At 42.8% G+C, this 26,918-nt stretch overlaps 1 protein-coding gene across 4 annotated transcripts in view; it reads left to right on the top strand.

The window, feature by feature from the left end:
• The window catches only part of LOC115773237 (kinesin-like protein KIF21A), a 43,209-nt gene extending 22,011 nt beyond the window's left edge, over positions 1–21,198 (top strand). Inside the window, exons 2-37 of one of the 4 annotated variants that reach the window (XM_030719809.1) lie at positions 2,627–2,849; positions 4,124–4,306; positions 4,742–4,891; positions 5,893–6,024; positions 6,130–6,294; positions 6,491–6,606; positions 6,714–6,909; positions 7,000–7,189; positions 7,904–7,967; positions 8,071–8,274; positions 8,830–8,877; positions 9,557–9,617; positions 9,702–9,813; positions 9,911–10,099; positions 10,221–10,420; positions 10,512–10,619; positions 10,698–10,766; positions 10,838–10,983; positions 11,084–11,228; positions 11,446–11,640; positions 13,194–13,295; positions 13,827–13,992; positions 14,234–14,254; positions 14,862–14,919; positions 15,550–15,604; positions 15,880–16,094; positions 16,296–16,469; positions 16,624–16,656; positions 16,925–17,061; positions 17,171–17,255; positions 17,364–17,453; positions 17,545–17,703; positions 18,059–18,176; positions 18,281–18,451; positions 18,563–18,759; positions 18,870–21,198. In XM_030719809.1, the coding sequence (XP_030575669.1) occupies positions 2,627–2,849; positions 4,124–4,306; positions 4,742–4,891; positions 5,893–6,024; positions 6,130–6,294; positions 6,491–6,606; positions 6,714–6,909; positions 7,000–7,189; positions 7,904–7,967; positions 8,071–8,274; positions 8,830–8,877; positions 9,557–9,617; positions 9,702–9,813; positions 9,911–10,099; positions 10,221–10,420; positions 10,512–10,619; positions 10,698–10,766; positions 10,838–10,983; positions 11,084–11,228; positions 11,446–11,640; positions 13,194–13,295; positions 13,827–13,992; positions 14,234–14,254; positions 14,862–14,919; positions 15,550–15,604; positions 15,880–16,094; positions 16,296–16,469; positions 16,624–16,656; positions 16,925–17,061; positions 17,171–17,255; positions 17,364–17,453; positions 17,545–17,703; positions 18,059–18,176; positions 18,281–18,451; positions 18,563–18,759; positions 18,870–18,927 (4,735 nt within the window). In that variant the 3' untranslated portion in view covers positions 18,928–21,198. Of the gene's footprint in view, positions 1–2,626; positions 2,850–4,123; positions 4,307–4,741; positions 4,892–5,892; positions 6,025–6,129; positions 6,295–6,490; positions 6,607–6,713; positions 6,910–6,999; positions 7,190–7,903; positions 7,968–8,070; positions 8,275–8,829; positions 8,878–9,556; positions 9,814–9,910; positions 10,100–10,220; positions 10,421–10,511; positions 10,620–10,697; positions 10,767–10,837; positions 10,984–11,083; positions 11,229–11,445; positions 11,641–13,193; positions 13,296–13,826; positions 13,993–14,233; positions 14,255–14,861; positions 14,920–15,549; positions 15,605–15,879; positions 16,095–16,295; positions 16,470–16,623; positions 16,657–16,924; positions 17,062–17,170; positions 17,256–17,363; positions 17,454–17,544; positions 17,704–18,058; positions 18,177–18,280; positions 18,452–18,562; positions 18,760–18,869 lie in introns of all 4 variants that reach the window. The other 3 variants (XM_030719810.1, XM_030719807.1, XM_030719808.1) reach the window with 3 other exon arrangements.
• The last annotated feature ends 5,720 nt before the right edge of the window (positions 21,199–26,918 follow it).

The following is a 26,918-nucleotide window of genomic DNA, read 5'->3' as shown; positions in this document are numbered from 1 at the left end:
TGGGCAATTCTGCTCTTCACAGCACAGAGTTGACAGTTATAATACGCTTACAGGAATACAGTTACTGCAGGTCGGGCTGTCCGCCTCTGTCCTGCTTTCATCAGTGCTGTAATCCCAGAGAGAGAGCCTGCTAAATAGCTGGGATCTGATGTCACACACACAATGACACCTCTGTGGAGCTTTGCTACTGTAGCTTCACTAACATCCTCCTTTTTCTTTCCTTTCCCTCCTTACACTTTTTTCCCGTACACTCTTGCTGTGCTGAATGTGAGAATCGCATACAGCACAAGCTTCATGCAAAGTGCCACATCCTCGCACACACTGGGAGTGAATGGCTGCCAGTGGACACCAACAGTAGCAACAGTTTGCTTTTCTATTCTGAGCGTCTGTGTTATTTTTTATGCTTATTCTAACTTTTCTGTGGCCTTTGCAAAATGAATTTACTACCTGCAAAAAGTGGGGTTTTCCTTTATATGTCTAGTATTATTATTATTTACCATTTATTTCTATTATTATTTCAGTGTCAGTACCAATTAAACTATTTTCTATTCCTGTTTTCATCCAAGATTTGCTATAAACAGCCTTCACCATTTAAATCCTATGCCCAAATATTTCCTCCAGCATTTCCACTTCCTCTTCAGGTTGACTGTTAGTGCAGCGATAAAAGCTGGAGGAGGAAATGATGTAATAGGGAAGTGTTTTTATTTGAAGAAAACCAAACAGAGCAATTCCTTAATGAAATCAAGGGGTGGAACTGTTTACCCAGAGCTCTCGTGTGCTTTCCCTCACTCCTGAACAGTGAGGGCACTGTAATGTGCACAGTGAGTGTGCTGGCACTGCATGGATTTCCATATACATAGACACGTGCACTGCACGGCAACACTCACTGAAAACTGCTGCCCTCTTCAGCTGAGCTGCACTTTTACCAGTAAACCAGTAATATGCAGTGTGGTCCTAATCAGGCTGTAAAAGGATACAAGCAGCTAAGTTCTGCCTCTTTTTGTTGATGTTTTTGCTTCATCTTAATTATTGTTGCTTCAGAATCATCACCGCAGCTTGCAAAAAGCTTTAGGAAATCAGGTGACAATGTAGAAAGGGTTCATGTGGAGACCCATGTGGTTGAATGGGCCAAAAAATAAAGGCCTTTCACTCAGGACACTGGAGTTTGTTCCCTGTGTGAAACCAGAAATCAGGGTTGAGTTGTTATTGTTCAACTTGGTCAGATATAGGAAAAATCAGGGATTGGGCAGTTTAAAATACAACCCTGTCACAGCATTAAAAACAATTAAATGTCTTCCCAGAGAGACTTTGTGCACAAAAGCTCTGAAAGCAAACTTTACCCATATGTGAGAAATAGAATACCATGACCTGCCCCAAGTACAGTACTGTGCAAGTCTTGAGCCACGTCTCATTTCAAGAAATGTAATTTTTTTTTAAGTGGTTTTGAGCAGTAGTTCTTCAGGCTCTCTGAAGGTCCTTCAAAGGTTTTTGGACATTGGATGCTTTTTCACTCGTTTTCAGTGTTTTTTTTGTTTGGTCGTTAAACCACCTAATCATCCAATCATCCAAGCATAAAAAAGGCGCCTAACTCACGGGCTGAACTGGTGCTGTGTTGACACATAACAGACAACTTAGATAAGAACTGATTTTAAATTGTATTTTTAGGTAGAAATCTGGACAAGACAAGAATAAAAGAAGAAGTGGCAGGCCTAAAAAAAAAACTATCTACAGCAAATTAACAGCATCTGAAAGTCATGTCCTTAAGAAACAGGAACAAATCCAGCAAAGACCTGAGACATGACCTGAGAGATGCATCTGGACCTTAAGCTGATCCATCTGCTGTCCATTGAAGTCTGTAAAGTGGCTGTAAAGAAGCCATTCTTAAGGAAGGGAAACAGGTAGAAAAGGCTGAAGTATGCCAAAGTACACAAGAACTGGACTGAAAATCAGTGGCAACAAGTCTGATGGAGCGATGGATCCAAATTTTTGGTACAAATGGTCATCACTACGTACGGAGCAGTGAGGGATCATCATGACAGAGAATGAAGCAAAAGGCAGCCAACATCCAAAGAAGAGATTTTAATGTCCTTCAAGAGGCCTGGAGAACTTTTCCAGAAGACTACTTAAATAAATGATCAACAAAGCTGCCTCAGAGACTTCAGACTGTGCTGAAGAATAAAGATGACTTAAAAATTCATTAGAATTGTACAGTACAGACTCTGTTTTGCCTTATGTACCGTATTTCCATGCATGTTTGCGTGTTTCAGTAAATCGTACCTATTTCCCATTTTCCTAGCAAAATATAAAGAATAGGGGTGGCTTAAGACTTTTGCACAGAACTGTAGGTCTGTCTGCACATGTGCAGTGCTACCTGACACGCCCACTTTGCAGAAATCCTTACATTTTACACAGTTCTACAGTTTAGACTGTTAGCCTTTGTAAAAATTTATGAATACTTTTAGCAATACTTGAATTCAGAGAAAACATATTTTAAAATGTAATTAAACTAAAAAAAGATTACTACTGTAATTTTTTTTTTTTTACAAAAATAGCTCTAATGTTGGACACTATCTTTACTATGGTGGAAAGTTAGAAATGCTCCTCTTTGTCTCTTTCTGTCTGCCAGGATCCGTCCTCAGCTGGCCAAAGAGAAGATTGAGGGCTGTCACATCTGTACGTATGTGATGCCAGGAGAGCCCCAGGTGGTCCTAGGTAAGGACAAGGCCTTCACCTTTGATTATGTCTTCGATATGGACACCCAGCAGGAAACGCTCTACACCCACTGCACCGAGAGGCTCATCGAGGGCTGCTTTGAGGGCTACAACGCCACAATCTTTGCGTATGGACAGGTTGGTCACAAGGCTTTTGCAGGTTTAGCATGTCCGTGTACTTATTAAATTGGTAGAATTGCATGTAACTGTCTCCTTGCATGCCATGAATTGGCACAAACTCACACACATTCAATCAAAAGTTTGCATTGCTCAAGGGAACAGCGTTCTTTCCAGAAACCTCAGCCTTATGGCATCATGTGATATGAACCTGATTTCATTTGACATCATTAAGCAAGTAATTAAGGAGAGAAAAGGCCTCAGCAGCTCTGTCAGTGCAGCTGACATGTTCCAACCTGCCCCTCACCACAGCTTTGTATTGCCTTTGATAGATAAGCATAAGAGGGAGAGACAGAAATGGAAATTTATTATCCAATCAAAACAAAGTTAAAGCTGTTTGCTTCACATCATGCCAGAGCAGAAAAGTAAAGCGTAGTCATATATGTCATGGTCTCTGGGCCTAAGATTTTTATTACAGTAAGTTCCTGGTTTGTTTCCTTACATTTGTATTCCTCAGTTTGGGGTTCTTGTTCTGTTCATGGTTTCAGTTTATATTGTATTTCCTGAGTCCCTGTGTTTTCCTGCCTCCCCTGTGTTTCCACGTCTGTTTTTTTTTTCCCCGTCTTTGTGTTTAGCTGACCACTCACTTTGACCATCGTTAATCCATGCTATTGACACAACCCTGTCCCCAACAACAGCTTTTGGTCTTTGTGAATATGAGTGAAGGCCTGGAACAGCCTCAGCATGACATGAATGCTTTGCTTATATTCAAAGAAGGAACAGCAGGTGCAACAACACCGAGGACAGTAGGGGCAAAAAACAGTTTTATTCAATGTGCTTTTAGGGGGTTTTGTATTAAAATTCAAAGAAAGAGTTCATTCTGAATGTGCAAAGAGACACTCTCTCATTGAACCACTGCGTTTAAACTTCCCTCTTCTTACCCTCCCTCAGAGCGCCTCTTCTTTCTGTTCATTATTCTCTCTTCACATTGTTCCTGTGCCCCTTCTGACAAAGAGCCTTTCACAGGGCACAGCTATACACACTCACTCACTCACTCACACAAAGAAGCCAGCGCACAAACGTAGTAATCACACAGGTGTGGTCTCGCAGAATAAAACACACTGTCTTCCTCATGTACGCACAGACGCGATCATCCATCACCACAGACAGGCACACACTCGCCTGTCAGGCGTTTCTGCGGGGATGTCGCGTTCCTCTTTTTATTACCATGGCTGCGACCCTTAACTGCTCTGCCCCTAACCCATAGACTCCCCTGTCTTCTCCTCCCTGTCCAGACGGGTTCAGGAAAGACGTACACCATGGGAACCGGCTTCGATGTCAACATTGGAGAGGACGAGCTGGGCATCATTCCCCGAGCCGTGAACCACCTGTTCAGAGGAATTGAGGAGCGCAGACAGGCTGCCACCGAGCAGGGCAGGCCTGTACCAGAGTTCAAGATCAATGCGCAGTTCCTGGAGGTGCATAAAACACACACACATGCACAGACAACCCAGAGCAACTCCATGAGATTTAAACCCAGAGACTGTTTCCACCTCAACTTGAGAAACATCATCAGCAGTCTGTCCAAATAACACTGAAGTAACTCAAAGTCAATTTGTTAGACATAGCTAGAACATGCAGACAGCAAGAGGTCAAAGGTCAGCATAGAGTGTATGAGTTCAGGTTGTTAAAGTGCCCAGATAACCCAACTGCCATTAAACTGTCATTAGTCTGTCTCCGAGGTCAGCCCTGGCTTTATTTATAACTGCCAACAAGTGGCTGCTAACAGCTGGTGAGGCAGCAGCTGAAGGGAAAAAATGATGGTTCTAATGGTGACACAATTATTTATGCTGTATATGCACGCGCCTCATCTGTTGGCTGTTATTTATTGATTAGTTTCCGCTGATTTTCAGCTGTACAATGAGGAGGTGCTGGACCTGTTCGACACAACTCGAGACCTCGAAGCCAGGAAGCAGAAATCCAACATCAGAATCCACGAGGACGCCACCGGAGGCATCTACACCGTGGGCGTCACCACCCGCACCGTCACCTCTGCGGCCGAGGTCAGTTTGAACACCCCGAAAACTCTGGAAGCAGTAAGCTTTTCCTCCACAAGCTTTGGGAATACAGTGTGAGCTCAAGTACAGCACCGTGCTAAAGCCTTGAGCCGCCCCTCATTTCTTTATGTTTTCCAGGCTTTCTGAAGGTCTTTCAAAGTTTTTCTTTGGACATTGGCTGCTCATCAGTCCAGTCCTTGTACCTGACCACTTTCAGACGTGTGGTTTTTGTTTGTCGTGCCACGTGACACTGAGCTATGAATCACTCATTCATAAGAGACAGCCTGTTGCAAAAAAAAAAAAAAAAAAAAAAAACATAATTTGTTCCCATTTCTTTAGTTGAATATGTGAAGAATGCCAAAGACAACAGAGTTTGACAGGCAGAAAATTGTTATTCTTGCAGCAACAAGGTGATTCCAAAGAGCGATTAGCCATATCTTGGCATATCTCAGCATCGTGTGCAGTGTGTCCTGAAAAAAACGTGAGAAAATCAGCCAAGTGGAGACCAAAATAAGAAGTAACAGGCCTAAAAAAAAAAAAAAAAAAAACTACAGCAGATGAACAGTATCTTAAGAAATAGGGAAAAATCCAGCAAAGACCTGACAGGACCTGTGAGATGCATCTGACCCTTCAGCAACTATTTCCTGTTTTCTTAGTAAAATATAAAGAAATGAGGAGTGGCTCAAGAATTTTGCACAGTGCTGTATAAATTCAGTAAGTAGGATTTTTTTCCAATAGAGCATCCCTGTATTATCATTTGTCCCAGTGAGGTAATAATCTCTTTGGAAGCTGATTTTTTTTCAGCTAAGTACTTTCAACCATTCAACCTTTTAGCTGCTGAAGTCCCGTAAATGAACCCTTTTGTCATTCTGATCACTTTATAAGCAACAATCACGGTACTTTGGAACAGTCTCAATGTTAATATTTCCTGTAGGTTTCCCATGTAAGTAAGACTTCTTTATTTAAGGCTTGTCATCTACTCCGTTCTTCCGCCTCTCCTCTAACAGATGATTCAGTGTCTGAAACTGGGCGCTCTGTCTCGCACCACCGCCAGCACCCAGATGAACGTCCAGAGTTCACGCTCCCATGCCATCTTCACCATCCACTTGTGCCAAGTGCGGGTGTGCTCCCCTGACAATGTGAGTATTGTTATGAAAGACAGCAGGTCTCTGCTTCTAAAGAGTGTGGTGCTGGTGTTTCTGTACGCCAAAGTGAAACAAACAAAGCTGTTTGTTTACTTCCAGGACAATGCAACAGATAACCGTCTGGCTAATGACTCTGAAATTGATGAGTTTGAGACTCTGACAGCCAAGTTCCACTTTGTGGACCTGGCAGGTTCTGAGAGGTTAAAGAGAACTGGAGCTACAGGAGACAGAGCGAAAGAGGGCATCTCCATCAACTGTGGACTGGTGAGGACGCTCTACTGAGAACACTGTCATAGGTCACTTAATTTAGTTTGAGCTGCATTTAATAGGGCAGTGATGAAAAGCAAGGACTATACCAGCATCCACCAGTGTGTGGAGCGGGAGAGTCCCCTGATGGACAGAATATGAACTACACCAGCACAGATAATAATAATTCCTCCTCTCCTGTGTCCTTCCTCAGCTTGCCCTGGGAAATGTCATCAGTGCTCTCGGAGACAGGAGTAAGCGCTCCACTCACGTGCCTTACAGAGACTCCAAACTGACCCGGTTGTTGCAGGATTCACTGGGTGGCAACAGGTTTGTGTGGAGAAATCTGCTAAATATGGTTTTGCATTATTTAAGTAGCTCATCAGTGGCATTAGCACATTATTTTGATCATTATTCTTCATTTTTGCATCCTCCAGTCAAACCGTGATGATCGCCTGTATCAGCCCGTCAGACAGGGACTTCATGGAGACCTTGAATACGCTAAAGTATGCCAACCGGGCCCGAAACATCAAGAACAAGGTGATGGTGAACCAGGACAGGGCCAGCCAGCAGATCAGCACCCTGAGGACAGAGATAGCACGGCTGCAGATGGAGCTGATGGAGTATAAAACTGTGAGAGTGTGGCAGAGATGGGAATACTTTTAAAAAAAAAGTCATGAGCGACATGAGCAGAAAAATATTTGATGGTTTTGTTGATTTCAGGGAAAGCGTATGGTGGGTGAAGACGGCATGGAGGGCATCAACGACTTGGTCCACGAAAACTCCATGTTGCAGACAGAGAACAACAACCTGAGAGTGAGAGTGAAGGCCATGCAGGAGACCATCGATGCCCAGAGAGCCCGACTCACTCAGATCCTCAGTGATCAGGCCAACCAGGCTCTGAACAAAGCAGGTGGGATGTTTTCAAAAAGCTTTCGTGCTACAGAATATTCAGATACAGAATTTTCCCACCACCTACATCTCTGCTTGCCCTTGTTACCTGGACCCGGATGGATGGATGGATGGATGGATGGATGGATGGATGGATGGATGGATGGATGGATGGATGGATGGATGGATAATTAGGCCTATAGACTTTGCATGCTGGTCATTCGGTAGCATTTAAAGCTTCTCTTTCAGGCCCTGAGGAGATGTCAATCTTTTATATACAGTCTGTTATGAATCCAAGTATATCAGATAAAATAAGCACCCAATTGGTTCACTAAAGCCTGCTTCTGAAGTTACACAGGAATAAAAGCCCTAAAATACGATACTATCCAGGGTATGATACGTCTGTATCCATCACAGATATGGACAATATCCCAACGAATGTGCACCAGATCTTTGACGAATATGTTTTGGAGATTTCTCTGTAAACGGACAAGAGTGGACCCTGAAAAATGCAAACTGTGAATGAACATCCATTACATATCCAGATAATATCTGGATAATATCCATTTAAACATCTGTGACAGATCAGATATTCTCTCTGGAAACATTAAGGATCCGTGGCAGATCCATAAAGTTGGATCTGCCACGGCTCATTCCGGAGTGTTGAGGATCTTTCTGGATACAGGCTCTTTTTGTGTTATAATTTTTTTAAAGCTATGACTTCCTTTGCTTTTAGGTGAAGGTAACGAAGAAATCGGAAACATGATTCAGAACTACATCAAAGAAATCGAGGAGCTCAGGTATGAAAGGAGACCAGGTTTGATCTGGTTTTAATTAAACCCTTACCCTGATGGTTTTACGCAGTAACATTCAACTTCATATGTAATCTAACTTATTTGTCAGAGCCAAACTTCTGGAGAGTGAGGCCGTTAATGAGAACCTCAGGAAGAATCTGTCCCGGGCCTCCACTCGTTCCTCGCTGTACGCCGGCCCCACCTCCTTCTCCCCGGCCCTCCTCGCTCCGGAGAAGGAGGCCAGCGACGTCATTGAGATGGCCAAGAGGGACCTGGAGAAACTCAAGAAGAAGGAGAAAAAGAAGAAGAAGAGGTACATGTTGCCATGGAGTTGTCACATATTTGTGAAGCTCTGGCCCGTCTCAGGAGGTGCATAAAAATAACGGCCGCTTTGCCAGGAAGTAGAAATTGGAGAGCATTAATGTGTCTGTTGCTACAGCGAGGCTGTTGCCTCTTGGTGTGTTGTGGGTAATTATCTCCTGATTCCCTGCATTAGCAGTTTACACCCCGTTGTTTCTTTAATGGAATGCGTGCCAGATTTAGACCTGTTGAAGGCCACAGTGAATAATGGTGAGGCTTCTCTGACAAACTGTAGCACAATGATTATTTATCCTTTAGCTGCATCCATCTGTATATATTTATTTGTATACATGTGAGGCCCTGTAAGCTACCTGTCTTCTACATCTCCACAACCAAGATTCATCATTTGATCGACTGTTTTTGCCACAGTCTCACTCACTCACTTCTTGCTGCTCTCTCTCACCCTCTCTCTGTCTCTCTGCTGTCTTATAAACATCCCTCATTTGCCCCAAATCCCGTTGCCTGTCTGCTTTCTTTACCTCCACCATCCCCGTCTTTCTCACCGAAGACTGAAGCAGTGTGAAGAGAATCACCACCATGAGCTTGAGGATGCCAGGTTTGCTACCTCCCATCCACAAATGGGATCAAATATACAATCTGAAACCAGCTGGCACTTCCCAGCGATGGAATTTGTGGCCTTTTTTTAAAAATGATTTTTAGTTGATTGTCGACCCAACTCTTCCTTTTTTCCAAATTCCCAAAGCAACTAATGTTTTCTGCACCTACAGGTGGTTTACACTCCTGAGCAGACAGCTTAACCAGCTCCTTCCTCGTCCTCTTAACCCCTCTGTTCTGGCTGTTTTTCCTCTTTACTGCACGCTGCAGGGTGTTGATCAGATCTCATAAGAGTATGCAGGAACAAAACCATAAAAAGAAGTGAAAATTGGAGTTGAAGTTGATAATATGCAAAAAAAACATTTGTCTGTGCTGTAGTCTGTAGTATTTGGTCAGCAGCTCTTTGCAGTGTGTGGCAGCCCCTCATGCAGTGAAGTGACTCTAATGTGGATGGTAGTTACTGGTCATTTAATCACTTCATCTCTCCCAATGTGTCTTTCATGTTTGTGCAATCACAATGAAATCATTCACTAATCAGCACTGATTCCACATCTGAAGCATAAAATCAGTAGCATGTGTCTTTCGTCTGTATTTGTCGTGATTTAACCGTTAACCCAAATCTGAATCACGGGAGCTTAGCATTTCCTTATTCGATAGCTAACACTCTTTCCCTCCTTTAGTGTTGTCAAAGAGGAGTTCCCAGACAACGATCAGGAAAGAGGAAATGAGGAGGCAGAGGTGGTAGGTGACCACATTAAACAGTTCGATCAGTCTGTAAAGATGTTGTTCGCATTTTACTCACTGTTGTTTCTTTCAATTCACCAGGAGGGCAGTGACCACGAAGAAGGTGAGGACGCTGATGGAGAAGAGGAGGACTTTGACATGGCGGGAGAGGAGACATCTGAGGAGTCTGATTCTGAAGAACTGGAAGAGAAAGGTACAAGAATCAAAACAAGGCCACTCTTTCCACCTGCACCCCGACATAACTCATAACCTCTTCCTGAACTCGATGCTTTTTTTTTTTTGGGGTGCAGAAAACGTTCAGGCCGACCTGGCCAACATCACCTGTGAGATCGCCATCAAGCAGAAGCTGATAGATGAGTTGGAGAACAGCCAGCGACGTCTGCACACGCTCAAACAGCAGTACGAACAGAAGCTGATGATGCTGCAGAACAAGATCAGAGACACGCAGCTGGAGAGGGACAAAGTCCTGCACAATATGGGTAAGACAAAAAATTAGGCTCTTAACTATTCATCAAATGTTACCAGTGGGAAAAGGTCTGTTCAGGGACCAAAGAGCAAACCAGATGAGACCTGCTCCATCCTTCGTTTCTCCATCTGCAGGTTCAGTGGAGTCTGGTACGGAGGAAAAGGCCAAAAAGATCAAAGCAGAATACGAGAGGAAGCTGAGCTCCATGAACAAAGAGCTGCAGAAGCTCCAGTCGGCTCAGAAGGAGCATGCCCGCCTGCTGAAGAACCAGTCGCAGTATGAGAAGCAGCTCAAGAAACTCCAGCAGGATGTGACCGAGATGAAGAAAACCAAAGTAAGTTTTTTTTGGATAAACAGCTTCCTTTTTTCTTACACCTTTCTCGTTGCAATACTAGCAAACTTGCTGTGTTGCATTTGTCCACCAGGTGTCACTGATGCGCCAGATGAAGGAACAACAGGAGAGGAACAGGGCCACAGAGTGCAGGAGGAACAGAGAGATAGCCTCTCTGAAGAAGGACCAGCGCCGAGCAGAGGTGAGAGGCATTATTTGGTATGCAGTATTTGGATCATACAGACCGCAGATCCACCTAAAATCAAACTTTTTTTAACAGCACCAGCTGAGGCAGCTTGAGGCCCAGAAGAGACAACAGGAGCTGATCCTTCGCAGGAAGAATGAAGAGGTAAAACACAGTTGAGGGAGCAATGATGAAAATGTTATATTTGGCTTTGTTATAACGTCCGTCTGTTTCAGGTGACAGCTCTTAGGCGCCAGGTGAGGCCCATGTCTGGAAAGGTGAGCAGGAAAGTGAGCCTACCTGAACCTCCTCAGGAATCCTCTCATAAAGCAGTCCCAGGAAGGCTACAGTCCTCTGGTCCAAGCCCTTTTAATGGAGCCAGGTACACCATGTTAGCTCATTTACAGTGTATGTGTGTGTGTGTGTGTGTGTGTGTGTTACACAGCTAAGTGAGACTTCTGAAAGACTGCCTTCTTCCTCAGGAGTTCCCCCGTGCGGATGGGAAGTATCTACCTCACCAGATCAGCCAGGGTTAAGTGGCAGTCACTGGAGCGACGCATCAATGACATCATCATGCAGAGGATGACCATCTCTAACATGGAGACAGATATGAACCGACTACTGAAGGTAACATGTAGAGATGGTCATGACATAGGCCCTGCCACTTAATCTGCTTTAGCCTGCAAGCTGCTTTGCATCCCACCTCCACCCCAGCAGCAGAGTCAGTTGTCACTGATATATTACTGCGGATAGATATATCTGTTTTGTTTTGTATATAGTGTTTAAAATGCGTCTTTCTCCTCCTGCTCCTTTTTTTTAACCTGTCTTCTTGCCATTTCTCCAGCAACGCGAGGAGCTGACTAGACGAAGGGAGCGAGTGTCCAGGAAGAGAGAAAAAATGGCGGTAGATGGGGCGGATGCCGACCGCTCCCTTGTGTCTCTGAACGAGGAGCTGGAGTCTCTGAGCGCCAACATCGACTACATCAACGACAGCATCGCCGACTGCCAGGCCAACATCATGCAGATGGAGGAGGCCAAGGTGAGAGAGTAGCAATCAGCCGTACGTAATCACTGTGTTTATTCTAGTCTGTTTGTAATGCTTCATAAATGGAGGGCAGTGTGATGTTCACACACACACACGCTCAGCTGATAACGATGCAAACACTATCATCACTACCTCATTAGCAACTATAGACTTTGCATGGGGCTGTCACCCTCGGGCAATCAATTTGGGAAATAATTGCACAGTTCTGCACCGCTGACAGTCCCGGAGCATTTTGGGCCCCACTTTGACAAACAAGCATCAGGCGCCTATTTGTCAACACAACAATGACTCAATAAAAACAACAACCCACTGGCAGCACAGCCCATTAATGCAGCCAGAGCACCCTAATGATGCCCGCTGATCAGTAGTGTATACGTGTAACTTTTTGTGAATGTTTGCACTCAGGAGTTTTGCACGACCCCCTCGCTCCATCAGCCTCTCGTGGCGCTCTTTGAGCTACAGCACAGAGTCATTGAGTTTAAAGTGTGCAATTTAGGAATTAGAAGGCCGCGGCTCCTTGAAATCCTCTGATTTGCTGCCGCTTGGGTTAAACTGTGCAATTATTTATCAATAGTAAGCCTGCAGTCACTAATGAGATAGCACTGAGAGCGCTGGGATGTAATGCTGTGTTAACAGATGTGTGTGTTGCTGACAGTCTCTGCAGGCTTACGATTGGGTTGCTAACTGATGGCTACTTTAAAACTAGTGATTTATTAAATTGCATTCCAGCAGTTTCTGGATGAAAATTTAATAGCAGCTACTGTTTGCTGTTTTTTCAAACTTTAACAATTTCAATAGGAATGAAGAGGTTAAGTAGCAGCCAGCTCCTGCTAATCAAATGCACTTGATTAATTGATCATCAGCAAGTTTGAGCACTTCTATAAAAGCAGAAGTTTTGGCAGTTTGCAGGTCTGGAGTATTCAGGTGTGTGTTAACACAAAACCACAGTCGTCCCAGGAGTGGACGTTCAAGCAAATTATCACAAGTTCAGACCGTGCAATACTCAGAGAAACTGCAAAAAACCCAAGAGTTACATCTCAGAGTCTGCAGGCCTCAGTTAGCATGTTAAATGTCAAAGTTCATGACAGCCCAATTAGAAAAATATGAGACAAGTATGGCTCGACACTGCAATTTAGCACAAACATCTCACACCAGCTGTTAAGCACGGTCGTGGAGGGGTCTGTTTAGCAGCCAGGGGACCTGGGCACCTTGCAGCCACTGAGTCGATGATGAACTCCTCTGTATACCAAAGGCTTCTAGAGTCAAATGTACGGCCATCTGTCTGACAACTACAACAGAATTGCTAAAAATGGGTTAAAACTACATTGTGTTAGCGGTGCTGGTAGCTGGTGTTACCTATGAATAAAGGTTACCTGTTTCCAGCTGTCAGTTGTCACCACCAATGTCCTCATCTGAAATCTACCAGAAAAGAAGTGACTGTATATCCCCAAATGTTCCTCGAAATATTGCACAAGGCACACTGTGTGTAAACTGTCAAGTTCCTCGCAGTGAAACTTAATTAAATGTGTCTCTGCTGTGGGCCTCAGGAGGAAGGAGACACAGTGGATGCTGCTGCTGTCATCAGTTCCTGTAACCTATCAGAGGCCCGCTTCCTTCTTGACCATTTCATGACTATGGCCATTAATAAGGTACCAACAGCTGACTCACACCAAACATGTCAAATCAGTGTACAGTGTTAAAATTACATGCTTATTTTTACAATACCAACCTTTCTCTAAGTAAAGATGCTTTATGGATTTAACTGTGTAGTGATCGCTGATATATGTTATTAGTTGTCGCGGCAGCTTGTTTGTAGTTTTCCTGTTTATCGTGAACTTGCTTTCTTCGTGACCGTGGCTTCTTTATAAGATTGAATCTAATGAGAACTTAAATGGACCAACTTGATTGAATTAAGTCTTTATTAGATTAGATAAGATTAGATTTGATGAAACCTAATTGGTCCAGTGAGGAAACGCAGTCAGCCCAGCGGCAAACGAAGAAGACGGAGAGCACAAATGGAGAAGTGGAAGTAATTACAGCCTCACACTAAACTGAAAGAGGCTGAGCCCTTATTATGTTTGTTTCTTGTGCTGAACAGATGTGGAGGTCGGCGTCTGTTATACACGTACAAACAGTTAAGAAGAGTTCTGTGCTAACCTCTCTGCTGTGCGGTGTCTCAGGGTCTGCAGGCAGCTCAAAAGGACTCCCAGCTGAAGGTGATGGAGGGCAGGCTGAAGCAGACAGAGATCAACAGCGCCACGCAGAACCAGCTGCTCTTCCACATGCTGAAGGAGAAAGCTGAGATCAACCCGGAGCTGGACGCCCTGCTGGGCAGCGCCCTGCAAGGTAGCGGGCACCGACAGATCGACTCGAGTCCGATCGCCTTTTCAGTCACCTTCTTTTTAACCGTGTGGCTACTTTTTACTTTACAGGCTTCACATTCCTCAGTGTGCTCAAAGAGATACTATAACGCACCAAATTTTCACTGAAGCCGGTAAAATAAAGAGTAGCCTTTTTTTCTCATCTTTGGGTTTGATTTTGATTTGGCCTCTGTTTGTTTCTTTCTGTGGTGTTGCTGTGAACTCAGAGTTAGGTTACCTGTCGCCAGGTGAGTGAAAAATGCATAGCAGTACGACCGTGTTTGAGAGAGCGAGGCACGTGCACACTACAAGATCTCCATTAAATGTGCTCCCAAACTACGAACTGAGCGATTTGTTTCCAAATTTCAAAACAAAGAACAAAAAAAAAAAAATCTATATGAGGAAAAGTTCACATGGGTGCCAAAAACTGATGGATTCTTGGTGTGTGCATCAGGTGCATCGCAGTCCTGATAAAAAACTAACCCAGCTGATGTAACTCTGCCATAATATGCATGACATATCACCCCACCTGCTAGCCAGTCCCACCTCATGAGGATGATATTTTCCTAAAACTTAAACCTGAGCTGCAGTCACGTGTAAACAGCGATTTGTGTGTGTCGGCCTTCTTGTGTTTGTATGTTTTCATACTTTCCTCCATTCCTCCTCTACCTGCCTACCCTTCATTTAAAACTACACCAAGTGACCCCTGACCTTGTTTATGAACTGCTGCAGCAGGTGTTGACTGTTTATTCGATGCTCTGAAAAGTCTAAAATCGTGGAAAGCACACGCGCTCTTCACACTCACACTCTTTGTATGTGTCTTTATTTATATTTGCATGTGTGTCATTGATGCAGAGAACGGAGATGACAGCAGCAGTGATGAGTCCACCCCCAGTCCAGCCGCAGAGGGCAGGTAAACACCTGCACTACACAGGTTGTAGGTTCAGCCCAGAGCAGACAGACCACAAACTGATTCTGGATGAGGCCTTTTTATTTTTGGTTTTTGTACAGTGAAGGGATGGCCACAATGTACCACACAGGTGGTCGCTCACCTGGTTGAGCAGGTGACAATAGTCCTTCCTGCAGGGGCCTGTGTTCGACTATTTCCGGTGTGTTATTCCACCTGCTGATTTCTAGCACTGTGATTGGAGGATTGGTTGCTGTTTGTTTATTTTATGTAAACACTGTGAATGTGTGTAGTGTCAGTTTTTTAGGAACATGTTTATTGTGTTTTACTTTTGTGTAGAGCACTTTGGTTTTAAATGTGCAACAGAAATTAAATTCACTTAATCATCATCATTCACATCTGTGTCAGTTTTAGAGCTTTTTTTTTTTTTTTAGAACATCTCCAGACTGAGAATTACTGCAATAACTTTGGTCCATTTTTATGCACCAGACCAATTTTTTTGTTTTTCCAGCCTTTTCTGTACTCACTGTGTTGTCCTAAGGATGCTAATATCATAAATTTGATAATCATCATACAGCCTAATACCACCAAGCTAGTAAATATTGGACATAACTGATTGAAACTCCTTTGTTTTAGCACACCGGCATCAGAATTAATGAAGATATGTAATGAATCCAGACCAAGAAGCAAGGTACTGTATTATGCATGCCAATGTGCCATACACTACTTAATAATAAACCGATGTACATCTATATCTAACGTGTGAAAGCAATAGTTAAAATAATTTTTTTTTTAAACTTATTGTACTTTTTAATTAGACCTATTTTATTCTAATTCCCCTCCTGCTTCACGTCATACAAAGTGAAGCAGACGTTCCACAGTAGTTTCTTGAATTCAGAATGAACTAACTGGTCTAGTGAGTCGCGAGTCAGGTGATCCACGTTCCAAACTATTCTGCTCCCCCAGGCTCGAAGGCGAACTGCCACCCAGATGGAGCTGCTTTATGCCAGCAGCGGAGATTTGTCCTGTGAATCTCCCACCGGAGACTTTTCAGCCCCTCTGCTGCCCCTCACAGAGCGCCTGGAAGGACCGGCAGATATGCAGGGTCAAGCGGTTGGTCAAACCGCTGACCGTGAGCAAACTGTTTCCCCATCTGCACTGTCTGCCAGGCCAGCTGGCATGTAAGTGGTAACGGCAACATTTCTGTGCAGGACACAAAAATATCAAAGTTGTGCTCTGAAATGTCAAATATTTCCTATGCTCATCATTCAGCAGCTCTGATATATTGAAGATAGTTGGCAGCATGATATCTTGCTGCTGAAATGTTACATGTTTTTGCTCCAGGAGTACAAAATGCCTTCTGAAATCTTTACTGTCTGTAGTTCCAGATCCAGGTCACCTACAGGAGCTGAGAGGAAGCAAGTGGAGCGCTCACCGCTCAGCCGCAGGAAGATGCAAGAGAAAGGAGCCACGGTGTCACACATCCCAGCGCCTGTACACACAGCTGCAGGTAGCACAGCGGACACGAAAACCAAAGTCAGCGACTACAAATCCCTGTGAGTTTAATCTGAAGAGCAGCTTCGTTTGTAGTTTCAGCAAGTCGTCAGTCAGGTCGTAGCTGTATAATTACAACAGAAACATTCAGGAGGTATTAAACATAAAGTATTATACTAGAGTTACACTAGAGGGCTAATTATTGTTTTGTTTCAGGTTGGAGGAATCACCTGTATTTGAAGGCCACAGGTAATTCATGTCTCTTTATTGTTTAAATATTAAATGTAAGCTGATATCTGCCTCCTCTTTAGCCAACGGCACTCACTGGATGGACCGTGTTTCATGTTTTAAGTCCAGACTAATCAGTCAGTTTTTTGCAGTCTGGATCCAGGCATTAACAGAATGAACTGTACGGCAGCATTTTATCTGTCGTGCCAGCTACAGTATGAGGCTACAAAGCATTGCTGGTGCAGAAAGCTGACTAGTCTGAAATGCTATTGTTGCGTCATGTTTGCAGAGGTGTCATCAACCCCGTGACAGCCCCTAAGAACAGCCGGGGAGCCAAACTTCAGTGCGTTTATGTAGCTGAAGGCCACACCAAGCCCGTTCTTTGTGTAGATGCCACTGATGACCTGCTGTTCACAGGTTCTAAAGGTAAAAACTGGACATGTGATGGCTTCCTTTGAAATAACCACCATGAAAAGATTACTTTGTTCTCTTTTTTAAAAAACTTGTACTTGTGTATGTCCGTGTGTGTGCTCAGACCGTACATGTAAGGTCTGGAACTTGGTGACAGGTCAGGAGATCATGTCTCTGGCTGATCATCCCAGCAGTGTTGTCTCAGTCAGGTAATAGAATACTTGTACGGAAATAGCAGCATTCGCTAGTAATATTAGTTTTTGTATATAATCTTTTGATTCATCGCCTTCTCCTTGTGTTTGTTTTTATTATTTTAGGTACACTTCCAGCCTCGTCTTCACTGTTTCCACTGCTTACATCAAAGTTTGGGACATACGAGACTCTGCCAAGTGTATCCGCACACTGACGTAAGTTCACGTGCCCCTTCCTCCAGCATCTAACATTACGTTTTATCATCATCTTTAGTAGAGGTTTGTTGTTCATTTTTGTACCTGTCAGGTCGTCAGGCCAGGTGGGCTCAGGAGACACCTGTTCTTCTGTTCGGAGTTTATCCATCCCACCTGGAGAAAGCCAGATCAATCAGATTACTCTCAACCCCTCTGGCTCTTTCCTGTATGCTGCTGCTGGCAACGCTGTGCGCATGTGGGACCTTCGCAAGTGAGTTACAGCAACCTCGATTGGAGTTTTAACTATAAGCAGTTTCTTATGAAATGTTTATTTTCACGGGTGGCTGTGGCTCAAGAGGGAGAGCAGGTCATCTGCTAATTGGAAAGTTGGTGGTTCAATCCCTGGCTGCTCCGGTCTGCCAAAGTATCCATGGGCAAGATACTGAACCCTGAGTTCATCAGAGTATGAATATTAGATAGAACTCACTTAGATGTAGAAAGTGCTCGTTTAAATGAGGCATGTTGTATAAAGTGCTTTGAGTACTCATGTAGAGTAGAAAAGCGCAGTATAAGAACCAGGCCATTTACCATTTTAGTAATGATTGGTTCATTTGACCTTTCTTTAGATTTGCGTCCACGGGGAAGCTGACTGGCCATTTGGGGCCTGTTATGTGTCTGACAGTCGAAAGGTTGGGCAACGGGCAGGACCTGGTGCTCACTGGTTCCAAAGACCATCATATTAAAGTAGGAAGATGCACATGTTTTAGATTTTTATGGACAGTCATTGGAACTTTATGATTGCACATCCTACAGTAACGGATGATGAGCACATGTGCTTGTTTTTCTAGATGTTTGAGGTAACAGAAGGTGCTCAGGGCAGCATCACCTCCAGCCACACGTTTGACCCCGCCCATCAGGACAGTGTGGAGTCTCTCACTTTACATGGAGATATTTTCTACAGCAGCTCCAGAGACTATTATATTAAAAAGTGGGACTTGGCCAGTAAGCAAATGTTACAGGTACTGCTCATCAAAGTTTTTTTTCCGAGATTTAAAAGTTTACATCGCTGACTAAAACTTGTAAATCCGAAAAACTCTACACTAACTGTTGGCTGTTGTTGCATCTACCAGTCGGTCAATGCCAAGGCAGACTGGGTTAGTGCTCTGGGCGTGGTGCCAGGCTCCCCGGTTCTGCTCAGTGGATGCAGAGGAGGGCTGCTGCGCCTTTGGCACGCTGACTCGCTAGCACCCCTCGGAGAGGTCCAAGGACACGACAGTCCGATCAATGGCCTGGCTACTAACAGCAGCCAACTGTTCACTGCCTCTGAGTAAGTCTCCAAACATATTAATCTGAACACTAGTCAGTACTATGATCCTGACATGTTGAAATAAAACGTTTTGATTATTATTACTAATGTTACCTTTGTGTTTTCGATAGTGACCGAACTGTAAAGATTTGGGAAGCCAGAGGATCTCTGGAGGATGGAATTTACTGACAGCTGATTCCCGACACAGGATTGTCCACTGGCTTTCAGTCAATCAACATGAATCATTTGAGAGGTCACTACAACATCTTTGACTTGAGAGATTATTGATTTGGGAATCCAGAGAGGGTCTATTATGGCAGGATAGGCCCCCCCAAAAAAACTTAAAGCAGCCCTAATGCTTATCTTGGATCAGTTTCAGAGAAATCAGTCTTTCCAGGTGAATAGAGTTACTGATATTTTAGGTCAAACAGATCATCAGGGAAACTCTCAAGCTAATTATAACGGTGACAGTAATAGTGAAAGGAAAAGTATGGATTTATTGATCCAGGAGTTTCCAGTGTTTTAAGCATTCCCCAATCAGTATTCCTTTTTGAAAGAGGAAACCAGATGAAACTATTTGCTTCCTTGCACCAATTGTTCTTCATCAAAACCAAGACTGGTGAAAATGTCTGTCCCAAGACAAGACATGGAGATATTTATGCTCCAGCAATAACTGTGAGTCTGTTCTTTGTGTTCACATGATGTGCAGTGTGTAGTGTCTTCCTGGCATTGTTGTGCTGCTCCCTTTATGTATGCCTGTATTCTCAGTTATCAAGGACCAACTGAAACTGCATATGGTCTTAATATTCAGCTGTTACTGCCAAAGCCACCAGGTGAGATTAGAGGCCACAAAGTAAGGCTTAGACTGTGCTCCTTTGGTTTAGGCCTATTTAAATGAGAACGTTTTCAGATGAAAACAGTAAAGTAATTTCCATGACAGTCCCTGAAAACGGCACAATTTGAAAACAGGTCTGAGAGTGGAGTGTTTTCAAAATGCTCCATTCTCCACCTCAGTGTGAACAGCTAAAACGCTACTTTTTGAAATCAGGTGGTACTAGCGACATGCACACTATGGTTACGACTCCTATACACATGCCGCCAACTTGGCGTGGCCTGGCATGGGAAATACAGCGTTTTCAACATCTCTTGTGGTTCCGTCTGAACGCATTACTTTTCGAAAACAATAACGAAAAACGATACTGTTTCCACTGGATTGTTCTTGTGTAAATGGGAACTTAGTCAGCGTTAAGTCATTTTTATTTAAGTTACAATAAAATATCTCCACCAAATTGCATGAATCACAGCTGAATAACACTATTCCTATATTACATATTGCCTTATAAAAGCAGAGAACATTCTTTGCAGAACATTACCTTTCAAAAGGCTACTTTGTTAAGCAACTTAACAGTATATATTCTAAAATCCATGATAATTCAAAGTGTAATTTAATATTTTTAATAATTAAATGTAGCTAAATCACATGAAATCATGTGAATTTGCCTAGCTTAAGAGGCTAAGACAGAATCTGTTGTAATGCTGCTAAGCCAGACTAGTTAGCTTTTAGTATAACTAGTTTAGCTGATATTTTTTGGCAGTTACAAGAAAACAGTAGCTACAGCACAATTCTTTCAGTTAAAGAAAGCTCAATTATGAAGATACGTGAATATTAAATCGCATTTTAAATTTCAAAAACAGTTGGAAAAAGTGCTAGCTAGCTAGCTGCAAATCTGTTATTATATTTTATTGTATTTGCCAACAGATTGATTTCCTAGTTGGCAAAACACTTACTAAATGTCAGATATTTTTGACTGCATATTGGTCCAAGTTGTTTGGCCTTTTAAAACCCAAGCAGGACAGCCAGATTGAAACAGATAAGAATGGAGGGTTTTCCCTGTTACCTAAACTTGTAACAGTATCAGACTGAACTGAATGATGTGATTGTAAATCATTCGTGTTAAAGGAATCAACCACCTTGTAATTCCCAAGTCATGAGACACAGTATGAGTTACACTCTTGTGAAAGCATCCATCCTTGAAATGTGTATATGTGTGTGTTTTTCCAAAAAAAAAAAAAAAAAAATGATGTGATAGGTTCTTATTCAGTTGTTCATGTACAGTACTGTCCACCTCTGCTGTTTTAGTACCTGTAAACTGCACACATGCTGCAGTTAAAAGCATTTCAAAGATCCTTCAATCTTTCAAACGTGTCTAAAATGTTATTTATTTTTTCTTTGATTTTGCTGTTGTGTCTTATCCACTGAAAATTTTTGAATTCTTTCCACCTAATACCTCTGATATCTTGCTGTTGTAGACGTTGGACTACACAGAATTTGTGGAACAAATATCTTGATTTATACAGGGGTATTATCAGTGCCTGTAATAAATCCTGAACTGTATGCAGTGACTAAGAAATCACTACCTGATAAATGTGGGCTATCCCTTATTAAAAAGTTCAGGTAAACATTTGCTCCTGTTTTACTCTGTCATGAGTAAGCGTTCAATATATTTGCTGCTCTTAATGGGATACATGAGGTAGAACCTGTTAGCAAAAGTAAAGTCAGTGGGACTCAGATAATTGCACTGAAAAATCTTATTTTGTGAGTTGAATTGAGTTTCCCTCTGTCTCATGAGAAAGAATTTAAATGGATTGCAGAAATTGGTTTTCCATTGACTAAATAATCCCATAGAAACCACATAAGTTGTAAGGAGTCCTTTGCTCTTTAAAAATCTTAATTTCCCTCTAATTAGGCCCAAGCCAACCGAAGGGTTGGCGAGGAGCCTAGTGGAATTGTAAGGGGCGTAGATGCAAAAATGGGCGCGGTCGCATGGAACGTGGTCGCAAGTGACCCCGGACCTCATGGGGACGTGCGTCAGGTCGAGACGTTTCCGAAAAGGTATATATGAGGGTGACTGGAAAAGCGCCTAGATCTTGTCAAGACAAGCAAAAAATCCTTTGTTTTGGCCTAATTTACCCTCACCTTTTCTGTCATCACTCGTGCTTGCCTGGTCCGATTTGTCCCAAACTTTAATAACTTATGTAGAGTCCCAGCCTGTATCCATAAATGAAGACACAATGGCAATTCCTGCAAGAGCGCCCCCTACATAATCAAACTAAAATTTACATGGAGGTCAAATCATTTAGTTACTCCTCCAATTATGAAATTTGGGTTCCGCATTCTGTATATCACCCTGATCAAAAAAGTCAATCAGACCCATGCCTCATTTTGCACCCCGCCCCCGTAACCACGCCCCCAATTCCCCATTGGTTTTCAATGTGAAAACCTAACATTTCTGCATAACAGTTTATTCACGCCTTTTCAGCTGTATATTGACCAAAAACATTTCCAGTAAAGCCCATGATGATGTTACACTGCAGAGGGGCTTCGATCCTTCGCCATGACATTTGGATTGCATCTCTTTCTCATATACTTTGTCCGATTGCCCTCAAACTTCACAAGTGTGATAAGGACCCAACCCTGAACACATCCACATGACATTATTCAATAACAGATGCAAATTTGCCCTGTGTGGGACAATAAAGGCTGTTTCTTCTTCTTCTTCTTCTTAAACTAAGAATTCAGAGGTTAAAATCAGAATTCTGATGACACAAGCAGTTTTCTAAAATGACAAAGACATAGAACTGTGAGAACAAAGTCAGAATTCTACCAACACATTGAGAATTCTAAGCTCAAAGTCAGTATTCAAAGATCATGGTCAGAATTGTGAGAACAATGTCTTAATTCTAGCAGCACACTGAGAATTCTAATATCAAAGCTAGTATTAAAGAAAGATCACATTAAGAATTGTCAGAACAAAGGAAGAATTCTACCAACACATTGAGAATTCTAAGCTCAAAGCCAGTATTCAAAGATCATATTCAGAATTATGAGAACAATGTCTTAATTCTAGCAGTGCACTGAGAATTCTAATAGCAAAGCTAGTATGAAAGAAAGATCAAATTAAGAATTGTCAGAACAAAGGAAGAATTCTACCAACACGTTGAGAATTCTAAGCTTCTAAGAATTGTCAGAACAAAGGAAGAATTGTACCAACACACTAATAATTCTAAGAATTGTCAGAACAAAAGAAGAATTCTACCAACACACTGAGAATTCTAAGCTTCTAAGAATTCTAAGAATTGTCAGAACAAAAGAAGAATTCTACCAACACACTGAGAATTCTAAGCTTCTAAGAATTCTAAGAATTGTCAGAACAAAAGAAGAATTCTACCAACATATTGAGAATTCTAAGCTCAAAGCCAGTATTCAAAGATCATATTCAGAATTGTGCGAACAATGTCTTAAATCTAGCAGTGCACTGAGAATTCTAATATCAAAGCTAGTATTAAAGAAAGATCAAATTAAGAATTGTCAGAACAAAGTAAGAATTCTACCAACACATTGAGAATTCTAATGAGACAGTAAACATTTTAAGCATAAAAATTCAATGAAAGTTAGAGTTCTAAAATTAAACTCTGAATTCAGAGGTTAAAGTCAGAATTCTGATTGCACAACCAGTTTTGTAAAATGACAAAGACACAGAACTGTGAGAACAAAGTCAGAATTCTACCAACACATTGAAAATTCTAATGAGCCAGTTAAAATTTTAAGAGTAAAAATTCAATGAAAATTATTGTTCTAAAATTAAACTGTTAGTTCTGGCACCACGCAAGCAGGAAGCCCGTTTCAGCAGCTCCGCACTAATTCCGTGCTTTTTTCTAGTGTTGTTTAGTATTAGATGTGTTTTTTGTGTTTCTGTATCTTCTACTCTTTTTCCACACAAGGCAGCTGATTTTTCTCTGGAAAACTGGACCCGCTGCTGTTTGCCTACCGGCCTGGCGTCGGGGTGGATGACTCCATCATCTACCTCCTGCACCGAGCTCTGACCCACCTGAAGAAGCCGGGAAGCACTGTGAGGATCATGTTCTTTGATTTCTCCAGTGCTTTCAACACCATCCAGCCAAGACATCTGAGGGACAAGCTGGAGCTGTCAGGAGTGGACCACCACATGTCCCATTGGATACTGGACTACCTCACTGACCGCCCACAGTACATGAGGACACAGGGCTGTGTCTCTGACAGGCTGGTCTGCAGTACGGGGGCCCCACAGGGAACGGTGCTGGCACCGTTCCTCTTCACCCTCTACACTGCAGACTTCTCCATGAACTCCCCACGCTGCCATCTGCAGACATTCTCTGACGACTCTGCCGTAGTTGGCCTCATCACAGATGAGGATGACGCAGAGTACAGACAGTGGACTCAGGACTTTGTGGACTGGTGCCAGCGGAACTACCTCCTGATTAACGCTGCTAAAACCAAGGAGCTGGTGGTGGATTTCCGCAGGCGCAGACCCACCACACTGACACTGGTGTACATCCAGGGAGTGGACATTGAGATAGTGGACTCTTGTAAGTACCTGGGTGTTCACCTGAACAATAAACTGGACTGGACTCACAACACTGATGTGCTTTACAGGAAGGGTCAGAGCAGACTCTACCTGCTGAGAAGGCTGAGGTCTTTTGGAGTGCAGGGGGCACTCCTGAAGACCTTCTACGACTACATAAGCCATCTTCTATGCAGCAGTATGTTGGAGCAGCAGCTTATCTGCAGCTGAGAGGAAGCGGTTAGACAAGCTCATCGAGAAGGCTAGCTCTGTCCTAGGATGTCCTCTCAACCCAGTGCACGTGGTGGGAGACAGAAGGACTCTGACCAAATTAACATCAATGATGGACAAGGTCTCCCACCCCATGCATGAAGTTCTTACTGAACTGGAGAGCTCCTTCAGTGACAGACTGTTGCACCCTAAATGCACAAAGGAGTGTTACCGCAGATCCTTCCTCCCAGCAGCTGTAAGACTTTATAACCATCACTGCTCCCAACAAAACCACAATCAATAGCATGATAACATGATAACATATAGTACACTGTAAATAGCCTGTCCTGTTCAAGGTTCAACACACAGGCACACTGTGCACATTTTTCAAGTGAACCCAAAACTGATATATTTCTATATAGTATATAATATTATTATTATTAGGCCCAAGCCAACCAAAGGGTCGGTGAGGAGCCTATTGGAATTGTAAGGGGCGTAGGTGCAAAAATGGGCGCGGTCGCATGGGACGTGGTCGCAAGTGACCCCGGACCTCATGGGGACGTGCGTCAGGTCGAGATGTTTCTGAAAAGGTATATATGCAGGTGACAGGAAAAGTGCCTAATTGGAATTGGAGTTCTTCATTATTCTTTTTCTTTATTCTTATTCTTCTTTTTTTTTCTTCCACCGTGATCGCAAATTTGACCCCTTGAACATATACGAAAAGTCACCAATTTTTCCACAGAGGTCAGGTCTGGCGAAAAATTTATTTTTTTAATGTCGCTAAGAACAATCAAAAAAGTCAATCAGACCTATGCCTCATTTTGCACCCCGCCCCTGTAACCACGCCCCCAAAACCTAACATTTCTGCATGACATTTTATTCACGTCTTTTGAGCTGTATATTGACCAAAAACATTTCCAGTAAAGCCCATGATGATGTTACACTGCAGAGGGGCGTGGCCCCGGCGCCATGGCGAGCTTCGATCTTTCGCCATGACATTTGGATTGCATCTCTTTCTCATATACTTTGTCCAGTTGCCCTCAAACTTCACAAATGTGATAAGGACCCAACCCTGAACACATCCACATGACATTATTGAATGCAGGTATAGCACCCCTAGTGGAACAAGGAAGTTGACCTAATTCAAACACTCATTGTCCAATCTGCACCAAACTCACCAGTGTAATAAGGACACACCCCTGCACACAGCCATATGACATTGGATGACAATGACAGCGCCACCTAGTGGAAACAGGAGGTTGCTCAAATTCAAACACTCATTGTCCAATCTGCACCAAACTTCACAACTGTGATGAGGACCCACTCCTGAACACATGCACATGAGATTATTCAATGACAGCCGCAATGCCACCTATTGGAAACAGGATCCCAATGACACATCCAATCTGCTTCAAACTTCACAATTGTGATAAGGACTCACCCCTCAATACAGGCAATAAAGGCGAGGGCCTTTAATGCTGCTTGTGGCTTTAATTGTAATTGTATCTTATTTTGAAATGTGGCTGTAAATTTCCTCTTGTGTAAATATGACTTTTCATTCTTACTGATTCTCTTGTGTACAATTTTTAAGTGATTAAAACATGAGCTGCAGTGTGGAAATACATTTTAATATTTTAAAAAAGTGACGTCTTTTTTTTTTTATTTAACCATGTATTAATAGGTTGTGACCACATGGTGGTAGTGCTGTATAATGACACCTGAGTGATTGAGTAGTAATTTTCCCTGATATATTTGATGGATTTTTTTTTGGTCAGTTTTAATCATTTCAATCATGACTGGAATTCAGTTTCCTGCCAATACCCACATCCACAGTCCATAAAAAAAAAGCCTTTCTCTGTTTTACTTCTTATACGTATTGAATAATTATTACTTTAATTTGCAGAATCTTAGGACTCTGTGTCCCCGACATGCGATACACACATTGTGCAGTATCTTTTTTAGCTCCTCTCTGTACCCATTAAGTTATTGTCTGCAGCTTATTTCATTCACCTTTTAATTAGAACTTCATGCAGCAGCACTGCCTGAAATGTACTGCTAACGCCAAAGCAGGAGGAAAAAAAGGGCAAGAAACTTCCCCAGAAGGCCAAAACTAATGTGAGAAGTGATGGAAGGATCAATATTTAATGTTCAGAGGTAGTGAGAGCAGCAGAGTGTTAACTGGCCTCATTGGAGAGGGAACACCCGACTCGTTTCTGTCTGATGCTTTCCTAACTGTGCTGTGTTGAACTTTAATTCTGCTCCATGTTCTACTAATACGCCTCATACGTGCAGTCAGATGACATAACACCCACACAATGCAGCTTTCAGCCTCCTTAACTCAGCATAACTTATTTCTTTTCTCTGCTTTTATTTTGACGGGGAAGGGTTAGGGTTAGGGTAACCCCTGATTATGTTTCATTCGAGAGTCTCATATGAAATCACACTTCCCAAACTGGCAAGTAGATGATTGATCCCACTTAACTGAATAACATTTGCAGCTTGCAGATCGTTCAACTTGTATGGCTGTAAGTTACAGATTTGCACACAAGCCACAGCATGCAACAGAAGTTAGATATAATTGTACTAAGT

The sequence above is a fragment of the Archocentrus centrarchus genome, chromosome 23, assembly GCF_007364275.1.
Source record: "Archocentrus centrarchus isolate MPI-CPG fArcCen1 chromosome 23, fArcCen1, whole genome shotgun sequence".
NCBI classification, from domain to species: Eukaryota; Metazoa; Chordata; class Actinopteri; order Cichliformes; family Cichlidae; genus Archocentrus; species Archocentrus centrarchus.
Note: the sequence above shows the minus strand (reverse complement) of the source record. Positions and strands in the feature narration are given on the sequence as shown.